Below are 12363 nucleotides of genomic sequence, written 5' to 3' on the forward strand. Positions count from 1 at the left end.
TCAAATGTGACACACAGTTATCGCCACTAACATACCTCTATGACGATAGTAGAACGTTATCATGGCATCCAGAAGGTTTCCTTGTTGAACCATACTGAGAAGAAGTAAATATTCAAACCAGAAGAGAACAGGTTGAATGGGTTATGCGAATATGGCGAGTTCAAAGTTTAACCATTTCCTCTGTGTCACTTATTATTATTATTATATATTATATAAGGTCCGAATAAATCATATACAACATTAAATGTTTGTTTTAAATCCAGATTTCTTTTTTTTTGTTTGCTGACAATGATGACTTAAATTTTAAAGGCTTTTTATACGATATACGTTTCTCCATGTTTTCTGCGTGTTTTTCGCGAAAAATAAATGGGTGTGCAGGCTGAGCAAGTTATAAGCGCAGAAATCATATTATACAAATGTATCCAAAATGCTCGGCTTTGTTTATTACGTACCCCTAGCAAAGAATGAGTGCATTCTAGCATAACGATCCCACATTCATAAGGTACTACATTGCCATTACGATAGGTGTTCGGTTTCTGTAATTACACTGCCATCTATAGCATGGTTCTCAAAGTGGGGCACCCCCCTGGATCGCGCAGAGGCCATGACCAGGGGGCGCGAGGGCCCCAGGAGGAAAAATGGTTAAAACATTTTTTTTTTTTTAAATTAAAAAAAAAAAAAAAAAAATCATAATTTCAAAGATTATTGATTCGAAAATAATATGATGCAGCACAGTACTATTACGTGTTGAGAGATGTATCCATATCTCTTCATTTTGTTCTCAAAGTGCACCAGATTTATGCATTTAACTTCAATATTTAAAAATAAATCTTCCCGGGTGGAAGCTTGCCCCCGGACCCCCCTATGTGAGGTCCACACACCACCTATAAAAATAGCACTTTACCCCTGCTTACACCTATATGCCACGAGCTGATTATCAAGCCTTCATTGTAACAGTCGCGGGTACACTGTGTATATTCATGGGGAGTGTTGCAGTAGAAAATTCCACTGTAGCGACCGGTACATTGATGGGAAACCCTAAATGTTTGAGCACCCTCTATGAAACTTCAAGCTACCCCACAGCACCCCCAAAAGAAATCTCTGGCGCCGCCACTGAGCCTGACTATCTGTTTTGGGGGGGCCCGACTTTTTTTTTTCTCCAAAGGGGGGGTCTGACAGAAAAAGTTTGAGAACCACTGCGTTATAGAAATACATGGGGTTGACAACATAAGAAAAGCACCTGAAGAGATTTAACAAAACCACAAACTGCGGCTTCAAAAATAAACATACAGTTGAATCAATAACTCTCCAACAGTTTCAAGATGTTCACCTTGTTATAGAGAGGATGTATTGATTATTGTGTTACAATGCATTCATTTTTGATGGATATAGCTCATAAACTGGCATCAAAGTGCTTATGTAAACAATAAAAATACAACAACAAACAATTTGAAAACTGAAAACTAACACCTCAGCTGTCAACACAGAACTGCTGAGGGACAGATCCTGCCACAGCAAATAGTGAAGATGTATAAACGTGCTGAGCCAGTAGTCGTGTACATGTATGAGTGACGTCACTTATGTCGAGTTGACGTTAGATTAGTTTTGGCACGAGGTTATGTGTATATATAAAATATGAGCGCTACTTTGTGTTTTTTTTTCTAAATCCTTCATTTATCTTGCATTGACCACATATTCTTAACCCCAGAATGTTTTGCAACCAATTGATCATTTTAATTGTTAGTTGATTTTTTTTTAAACTATTATTTGTTCCAGACAAAATACATTTAGCTTTAGCCCTGCGTCTAATGATTATTCTTATTGCTACAGCTCTGACTGCCTTTAAAAAACAGCGCCAAAATGTAAAGTTATTAAAGTTATTTCTCTTTTCTTTTCATTATTCTCATTTTCAGTATTGCCAAATTTTTTCACATGGTCAGAACTTTGGTTCAAATTCATTTTCAATTGCTGGTCTCATCTGATGCTCTTCTTGTGTCTAATGCTTAAGTGTGTTTATAGGTTTGTTTTAAAGGTGAACATATGGAAATGTGTGCATTACGTTTAGTCAATTCTGACATAAGAATAAATGTGTCTTTGTCTTGTTTTCTATAACAATCAATTCCCCAGAGCTCTACGTGGCATCTTGAAATGTCCCATTTTGTGTGGACGACAAAAATTATTCAGTTAACAAGAATACAAAATTGGTAAAAACAGCAAACCTTCATATAGATCTTGATAACTAACTGATGATCAACCAATTCTCAAAATTGTTTTCAATTAGTTTAATCAATTATTTGTATAATTGTAACAGCTCTTTATATGACGTTATTAAGTTTGTAGAATAAGGTTAATCTCATAAAAGTAGTTTATAGTCACATACTGTATTTAGCCTTTCGGAAAGCCATGAGAGGAAACCATTGTATTATCATTTATAACCTTGTATGTATTTCTATCCAATCAGACTCTCATGTAACACCTGGACCAATCAAAATCAGCCTGTGAGCCACATCCTGCCAGCCCCTAGTGACAGTAAACAGCAAGGTGTCAGATATTGTCTCTGTTTCTCCTGAAGAATTCATTAAAAAACAGTGTAATATGAAGTATTTCTGGACACTGTTCCAGTTTATGCATCAAAAAGTGTGCAACTCATATTTAGTAGCTAATTGAATGCTAAATGTGAGAACAGCATTGAGCCCTGATGGACAGAGACACCTTGGGATTAGAAAAGCAACAGAAAGCGATGGCTTACATATTCATTGTTTAAATGCTGGTCAATAATATTGTAGATATTGAAATGATTTAAACATGTTAATACATTGTAAATAAAATCATAAAAATGCAAATAGGAACTGAAAACAAAATCAGTCAATCAATCGATTAGTTCATAAATCATAAATAGGGTCTGCTGCGATTTTGTTAATCTATTCATTGTTTAAGTAATTTGTTCACTATTTTCAATAAATCAAATGGACCAATCATTTGGATTAATCAATAACCGATGTAATAAATATGTGTAGCCCTACTGCAAAATACACAAATAGGACGTTTTACATTTCAGACCAAGGATACGTTATATTTTTCAGTGGATGAGCTGTATGTTTGTTATTTATTTATAAATGTACAAAAGACGATAATTTAGACACTCCACTCACAGTCCATCTTAAAACATTCACTACTATACAGTGTGTCCAATCTGCTGACAAAACTACATTTTGGTAAACTGTACTAACAAAGGTCAAATCTGGGACTAAAATTACAATTTATTGTCATTCTCTATGATTTAATTATATATGTGTTTAATGTTTGAATTGAAAAAAGGAGTTTGTCAGGATAACTGAACTCTGGCCTTTGCACTGATACATGTCCTCAGTTTATAATATAAACCTAAAACTGAAATCAATGAATATGTTGGGATTATCAATCAATTATTACTGGAGCAACAAAATCCTATGCTTGCATTGATCGCATGCTGAGCAATATGCATCAAATCCAATATGACAATATTTATTACCTCCAAAATTGATATATAACTCCACAATTGATCAATTGCTGGGCAATAAATATTTATTGCCCAGCAATTTATCAATTGTAGTTAACTTTAACTGAGATCTACACTTTAAGCAGTTTGTTACTTCTGTATGATAAATTACAACAAGGAAATGGTTTGATACTAGTACAGCGTCCTTGGTAAAAGCTACTCTACTTCAGATGAAACACACATCCTTAGGGAACATCAGCAGGAATAGCTTCAGAAGCGATTAGCAGATACAAATGGCTTCTGTGATGAGGCTGGCTGCTGTACGCCTTAATATATTCTCTAACCAGACTCACCTTATACTCTAATATATACTTATACGATTATTAATGCACTGTGTCATTTGCGGTATCATATTGCTTCTGTGGATTATATGAAAACAGGTGAAGAAGGTGAGAAAATATCACTTTCTAGCAGTCTGCCTGATAAAAACCCATTATATTTGAGCAGATCTTTATCCGCCAGTGTGCTGATCAAAGAAGAGATGAAATGAGTGGGTGTGTGCAGTATAGGAGGAGATGCATTCCTACATGGTCAACTCCAGGGAAGGCCGGAGCTGAATAAATTCTCACACTCCTTCTCACACAATGCCGGCAAATATACACTGTGCATAATTACAGTATCCACCCCCAAATACTCAGCTGAGACGGATTTACACTGCCCTAAACTGTTTGCTGGTGGGGGGTGAGATTTATGACCAGGGGGGGGCAATTTCTCAGCGAGTAGAATCGCTCAGAGAAATCAATGCCTTTCTGCAGTGCAGCACATCTCAGCAAAGAGTTAACAGATCCACTGTTGCAAGAGGACATTAAAGCCATGGTTCCCAGTGCAGCATCTTTGCTCTAAAAATAGAAGCATGCAGCAAAATGAACTGGTGCTATTTACAGCACTTCTGAAGTCCTACAGCTAATTACATGCGTGTTATGCTCATTTACAAGGAGCTGATGCAAGTGGAGATCTCACCCTGTAGGAGAGTGATACACTGCTGGATACTGAATCCTAGCATACCTGAGCAGATCCATAGTGACAGCATGTTGAGAGTGTGTGTGTGTGTGTGTGTGTGTGTGTGTGTGTGTGTGTGTGTGTGTGTGTCTCTAAGGAGGGCATGACAGATTGTGAACTTCAGAGTGACACCATTTCCTTTTCCACCTTCTTAATGAGCAGAACTTGTCCTTGCAGGTTGAATGTATTCAGCTGCACACTTCAGAGGACATTTTAGGGACACGGGCCTGCGTATGGCCCACTTCAGCCCAACCAATACACATTGCATCCCATTAATGATTCATTGACCCTTTCATTACAAACGCCAAAGACCAAAACAGCGTCGACTGATATTAGTTTATTTCCCGTTGAGGGATTAGGTAATTAACCTGACTGCTGCTGGTGGTGAGATATCCATGATGGACAGTGTTCTTCAGAAAATCCTTCATTAGAAATTGTCCCACTGCAGAAATGCATGCGAAATCCCTCCCTAAAAAAACCCCGCATTTTCTCGTTTTTCTTACCATTCTGAGAAGACACGGTCTGCAGCAGCAGGGCTCCGATAATCGCCAGCGAGAAGGACATGACTGCAGCTCTTCGTTTGCCAGGTATCATCTTCGGAGACGGGAGAAAATGCCGGTAGGCGCGCGCTAAAGGTGACCTGAGCAGGATATGAGGATGTGGGCTGAATTCACCGAGGCTCCACGCACAGTAAAGCTGGGTAATGGGAAGTGTTGCTAGGTAGACTAGCGGGAGCCTACGGCACTGCTGCTAGCTACCTGTGCGGCTCTCTGCTGTGTGTCAGCCCGATGCAGGGAGGAAACCACCTTTTTTTATCCACCCGTCTCATCTGAAATCCCGCGAGCTCTTGGAGGAATCTTATACATTTGAGCAGAATTCAATTATATGATCACAATAGACAAGATGGGCGCGCGCTTTTGTTTCTCAGGCAAGTTTTAAAAATACACAATATAAACCCAATCTTTAATGTTTTTTTTATGTTTCATGCAATGGTCAATTTTGAGAGTTTGAAGGTACGTTTTCATGCCCCATTTTACTTTAATTGTACTATTGGCTTGCATGGCTGATTTCCCAAAATATCCCAAACACATGGCCATTTTTATTTTGTTGTTGTTAAGTTATCATACATTACCTCTTCGAATAGCCTACTTTGACTCGATGTCATCTAAATGAAACAATACTTTTGAATCTGACTTTATCCAATGTTCAGATTGTTATGTCATGTTATGCAAATGAGCACAGCTAAATTAGATTTTTTTGATGTAAATTCAGTGGGAAAGTTTCATGGCGATATCTATTGGTTTAGTTAATATTCTACGTTTTTCACGTCAGTGGTTGAGTGTAGTGCTTAACAAATCGCTAAAGGCCTGAAACTGTGCCATGGGTCAAGAATACTCTCAGGCTGACTAAGCCCTGACCTCTATGGCACCAGGGACTTTAAGTAGACCTTTAATCCTATTTCTATTTGAACTAATGAAGGGTAGTGGCAACCTCACGTCTTCAACACACTGTGTAACTTTGTTGCCTTATCATACTTTACTGGTATATTGTCTCTTAAATTGCTCATACTTGTCTAATAGTTTATAGTATGAACAAAAGTCTATAGAGCATTGCTCACCTGCAATATAAATCCAACAATGATTGTAGGAACATAGGTGGATTAGGGGATCAGGTTCCATTCCTATTGCTGTGGTCTAAGTTTTACAGTCAATAACATGTTTAAGCTCCAAAATAACATAGTTACACTATAGTTAGTGTGTTAGACTTTAACTTTAACCTCCATGTAGCCTCAATTTAGTATTTGTAAGCATGGATGCTTTTCAATGTCCAAATGCTTTTATCAGATTGTTGTCTTAAACTAATAGTTTTTTTTCCCTTGATACATTATCTCATAGGGATTTGGATAATACCATATTATAAGGTATAGAATCAGTTTGAGGACAGTTATGATGTGAAGTTAAAAAAGGTCACAGAAGTTAACTCCAACAATTGAAAAAGGGGTGCAGAGCTAATTGTCATGCATGCATTTATTGTATCATATATATAAAAAACATCTGTTAAGTTACAAATATTGAGTTGTCTTTAATAACTGAAAAAATGTTTTCAAATATCTTATTTTGTTCTCACCAGCAATTGACATCAATCAATCAATGTTTATTTATACAAACCCCCCGTTTGTATAAATAAACATTGACATTTTAAAAATACTTAATTATCATATTCAGATAATGTTTGGATTAATATCCACACCCGGATACATTATAAATGAAGTGACATTGAAGTTAGGCTGATAGTTGCACTTTCTGTCAGTTATATTTTAAAAAGGCATCATGATTATTTTTTCATACCACAACACTTGCACTTGGTGATAACATTTAGTGAGTCCAAAAACATATTTAATCAAAATGGGGTAGTAAAAGGTTGCAGTCCAAATGCATTTTTAACCACTGCCGAACACTATCAAATGTAATTGTTTTATGAGACCATCATGATGTGCAATAAATCAGACCTGCAAACAATGACTGATCACACTTGAATATTTGCTACAACACACATTCAATCTTCATTCTAGGCTTTTTATAGGTAAAATACTGCTCATAGATTGGGGTTATGATCCTCACGTTGACAGACTTTTATTTTAATTTAAATGTTTAATAAAAAATGATTTAATGTATTGGTTTGGGTTTTGACAACAAACAAAACAAAACCATTTTAGTTTTTGGACAATCATTCAGAGTTTAATTTTTCTCCCAACAAAAATATCTCTCATAAGTAAACATTACAATATCCAATGACAGCTGAAAGCAAAAGTAAAACAACTGCCAACAAAGCAGCCTCAAATCAATAAGAGTTGTACAAACCAGGGACAATTATTGTACGAGTGATGTGTTGCATGGTGACGGGCTCCTTTATGCCTGAATGACGTTACTCTATCCAACACACTGCTAAGTGCCCAGTGTTTCACGGGCTGATCTCTATGAACAAGAAACCTGACAGCCTCTGCATAGTTCAATAACCCTGTAAGAGGGATCGAATATGTTGTCTTTAGAGCATCTGAAAGTTGTGTCTGTCAGCCGGCGATAATCCATAATCACAGCTCCCCCCTTTTGCTCGAGATCGGTTGAGGTTATCAGGCTGTATCCAAAGCTTAAAGGGAAGTCCACTAAAGATCTCGTGGTAAATCAAAAAAAACGATACAAGAACGCTGAAATTAAGTGCCTCCGTGGGTCCAACAAAGACTCTAAGTTTTGGGATGGAAAAGGTCATTCCTGTGGCATCCAGTCGCGCCATCTAATGTGTTTGTTACCGAGATTAGCAGGCCTTTGTCCCAATACCGCCATATATAGACTTTTTGAAGGACAGCTGGGCAAAGGCGCGCAATATCCTCAGCGACATTCTTGAGGAAGATTTGAGAGCAAAAGTTGCTAAGGGTCATCAATCAATACCCCATGGTTTTCTCAGAGCTTGGACAAAGGTCCTCCAGGTCTACAGTGAGCCGGATTATTGAGGTCCTTGCAGCTGAAAATCAAGCCATGATAGTACTACATTTGGATTGTTTGGAACAGTGGAAAAATAAATGACAAATCATTCCTCATAAGCACCATATGTCCTGCATCCAGGAAATGTATAGAGTAAATCCACATCAGGGCCAAATACTTCTCAACTAATGGATTTGGTAATGAGGTCTGTGACTTGTGACATGGTGTAGGGCATTCCAAAATTAATAACTTAAGCATATTCTTAATTCTTTGAGGGAACTGCAATCTTATCTGTTAGGCTCTGTTGCAGTGAAAAGGAACATAAGACAAAGGTGAAGGGGCATATAAGGAGAGTGTTCTTCTCGCTTGAATGGGTCCATGCTGACGTTAAAAACCAAGAGGAAGTTGAACCAACGCCCAAAGCATTGTTCTCCAGCCGGGATGCCGTTTTGTATGTCAATACAAATCAAATTTGTGTTTCGCTTGAACGGACTGCATCAGTTTTTATCCCGCCAACCATCTTATCAGTGCTCAACGCCATTATGAACGCTGAGAAACTGATTCGCACAGACTGCCGCTCCAATCCTAATACGATCCAGGTTGTATAACAGAAGATGAATGGCCTACCCTTAAACCGGCCATTTCAAGGTGTCGAAAACAAAAAAGGCCTTGCAAAGTGTTTTGATTATAATCCACCAAGTTTGCTGGGACAGTGACACTGGTGTTAGAGACGGAGAGTCTTTCAGTGATGTAGCGCAAGCTATCGGAGCGCCGAACGCACAGTGACGCTCGTGGCTTTGGCATGTAGTTGCCTCTACGGAAGTACGTATTCATGTTACGCCAATGGCTTCCATCCCATGGAGAACAGGATTTTACCCCGATGGCAGCTGGATATGTTGAATCAAATAGAAGAGCGATAGTGAACAGAGACGAGTGAGGCATACATCCTACTGACGAGAGCGTCGCACTGAGACCTATAAAAAAAAGGGCCACAAAAGCCAGTCAATAGACATCTATATCATTCAAATATAACCCATATTTTGTGTTGACATTGCATCCCACCAATATGAAAAGCAGAAGCATAAAATCAAGTAAATTAACTCAAAGTACTTTAAGTAGCCTAAAGATTACTGCAATGTACTATGGAACACTACAATTTAAGTACAATTTGCTAAGGTCTGAAATTTTGACTTTAAACCTTATTCTACCGTTTCATTTTAGAGGTGAAATGTTTTCACGCCTCTCAATTGTCTGCATTAAATACCCAGTTTGAGGCATTAATACAAAAATACTTTTAAAACACAAGTGAATAGCCATTCGGTGATAGCAGTAAACTGTTTACAGCAACTGTTATCAGGTTGCCATTCCCTATTGCTGTGGTCTAAGTTTTACAGTCAAGCAACATGTTTAAGGCTCCAAAATAACATAGTTAGCAGCTATAGTTAAAGTGTGTTAGACTTTTAACTTTAACCTCAATGTAGTTATTGATGTAAGGCATGGATGGGCTTTTCAATGTCCAAATGGCTTTTATCAGATTTTCAGTCTTAAATAATAGTTTTTTTCCCTTGATACATTTATCTTATAGGAGAAAATTGTTTTCACTCCCAAATTGTCTCAATTAATAGCCAGTTTGAGGCTAATACAAAATATTTTTAAAACAAAAGTTGATAGCAGCTGTTCTCATGGGCAGACTGACTTTCTGTTAAACTTTAACACATCAGTACATTATAGGACATGGCAGCAGCCACGTTCCACGAAGCACTCATTCCATGGCTGTTTTTAACTGCATAAAAAGAGATTTATTTTAAGGGCACTTACCGAAATCAACAGCAACAGTAATAAGACAATGCCAACTTCGAAAATGTCAGTTCAACAGTATTAGTTGTTTCAATAAGATGGTGATGGTAAGATGGTGTGACTGCACGTCCATTTCTTTCAAAGTCCTATGATGACCCTCGGGGGATGTAGTTCAACATGCTTGTAACGTGAGTATATACCACGCCAACAGGTTCGTTTCTGATGCGGTAATTGCGCGCGCCTTAGTGTCGCACTAGATCGTGGGGCAAGAACACCGGCGTTCAACCTGTATCGTCTTGTGACCATCTAGTTGTCAAGTATTGCTATTTACCACTTCAAATACGGCTCTCATGTTTTTACATGAAACAGGGCAGACCATTTTTTCAGAGTATGCCTGCCGCCCATGTTGCTTAAACAAAAATCATGTTCCTAGAAAGCACTTGCTGCCATTTAACCATACTTTGAAGTTTGATTAATAATCATAGCATCTCACGATATAAGCACAAGTAAAGAAAGCACTGCGATATACAAGGCTTGTTGATTATATAAGTTACATATAAAATTTTTTTCATGGAAATACTTTACTATATTTAGATTTTGCGTTCACATGTACTCTCATCTGTGTTCTACCAAAATTTTTTTCCCTTCATCGCCTTAAAGACTAAAGTTACCTTTCTAACCACTTGTTAGCAGGTTGCATGAGGTACATTCGATGGGCCAGATAAAGGAAGATGATTTTTTCCGCCTCGCCGACTAAGGCTTTGTCAAGGACTTGAAGATGCTAGCATGATTACTAAGCATTAATCCAACTAAAAAATAAAGACTACGAAACCATAAGCAAAATATTATGTTAGTAACTTTTTTGTCATTCTAAGCATGTCATGACCCTCATATTTATTGTTCAGGGTTACTAACCTGTGGGGTATATGAACCCAAGGTTTTGTAAATAACAGCAAAACCTACTGTAAATAATCGTGACAAACAAGACTGTACACTACTCGCAGGAACGTTGGCTGCAGTCAACCCACCCTCAGCCTTCAAGGCACCTTCTCTCAGCACTTTTATGGATTATCATGTTTATCAGAATCAGCATCTGATAGCAAAAACAGAGGCTAAATTGGATTTATTGATGATTTTTTTGCTCATGTCTCCCCCTCCACCCCTGAAGGGCTCTGCGTGCTGATCATCTGTCACCCAGTGTTTCGGAACATCTCCAACACCTCCCTGGAGACATGGCCAGCGTTGCCAGCATGCGCTTCAAAACCTCGCAACCATCCATCCGCGTTCCCAAGACAAATCAAGGACGTACAGGATTAATGACTACAGACCCGTCGCCCTGATTGTGGTTATGGAAGTACTTTGAGCGGCCCTTGTTCCTCTCCGCAGCATAAAAGTCCAACACAGACGCGCCCTCCTGGACCCCTGCAGTTCGCCTACCAGAGCCAACAGGTCTGTGGAGCGACGCTGTAAACATTGGCCCCTGCCACTTTCTCCTCGCAGCAACTGGACACAGCAGGAACCTAATGCAGGATCGCTGCTTTGTGGACTTCAGCTCTGGCCTTCAACACGCACCCCGCCNTCCTGGGCACCATCATCGCCCAGGACCTCAAATGGGAGCAGAACATCTGCTCCCTCATCCAAAAAGCACAGCAGAGGATGTTCTTCCTGAGGCAGCTGAAGAAATTCAACCTGCCAAAGACAATGATGGTGAACTTCTACACCTCCATCATCGAGTCCATCCTCACCTCCTCTATCACCATCTTGTACGCCACAGCCAAGGAAAAGGGCAGGCTGCAGCGGGTCATCCGCTCTGCAGAGAAGGTGATCGGCTGTAATCTGCCATCCCTCCACGACCTGCACGCCTCCAGGACCCTGAGGCGGGCAGGGAAGATAGTGGCCGACCCCTCCCACCCTGGACACAAACTGTTAACCCCCCTCCCCTCTGGCAGGAGGCTGCGCTCCTTCAGGACCAAAACCTCTCGCCACCTGAACAGTTTCTTCCCCTCCGCTACTGGCCTCTTAAACAAGGCCCGGCCCCCCCACTGACACTTTACCTCTGCCACAACGTAGACTCTATATGCATTACATTAATGCACACAATGTTCAAATACTGCTTACTGCACATATTTCTTATTTCATATTTTATAATTCACAGCATTCTATTTCACTGTAAATTACTGCTTTATTTTATTGCTATCTAACTATATTTTATTACAGTGTCCTTAAAGATTTTTTGTTTTATATTAGATTTTTTGTTTTATATGGAGATTTTTTGTTTTATATTTTATGTATGCACCATGAAATCGAGTCAAATTCCTTGTATGTGGGAACCTCCCTGGCAATAAACCCGTTTCTGATTCTGATGTAGGATAGGCAATTGACAAACAGTTGTTGGTTTGCTAACTTATTTTGTATATTTTATTGTGGATTCTTTAAAGTGGACCTCTATAGTACTATACAAATAAAGATATTGTTATTATCATTATTATTAGAATTACTTTAATTATAGTATTTGGACTCCTATGTTAGTGTCCCAGACTTGCTTTTTTT

General features: G+C 38.8%; 1 protein-coding gene across 2 annotated transcripts in view; it reads right to left on the bottom strand.

Annotated features, from left to right (window-relative positions):
* The window catches only part of LOC104960099 (neuroplastin-like), a 16426-nt gene extending 11094 nt beyond the window's left edge, over window positions 1-5332 (bottom strand). For both annotated transcript variants that reach the window (XM_010788055.1, XM_010788056.1), the window contains exon 1: window positions 5041-5332. In XM_010788055.1, coding sequence (XP_010786357.1) covers window positions 5041-5131 — 91 coding nt within the window. In that variant the 5' untranslated portion in view covers window positions 5132-5332. The remainder of the gene's footprint in view (window positions 1-5040) is intronic.
* Between the last annotated feature and the right edge of the window lie 7031 nt (window positions 5333-12363).

Source organism: Notothenia coriiceps, unplaced genomic scaffold, assembly GCF_000735185.1.
Source record: "Notothenia coriiceps isolate Sejong01 unplaced genomic scaffold, NC01 NC01_scaffold00031504, whole genome shotgun sequence".
Classification (NCBI taxonomy): Eukaryota; Metazoa; Chordata; class Actinopteri; order Perciformes; family Nototheniidae; genus Notothenia; species Notothenia coriiceps.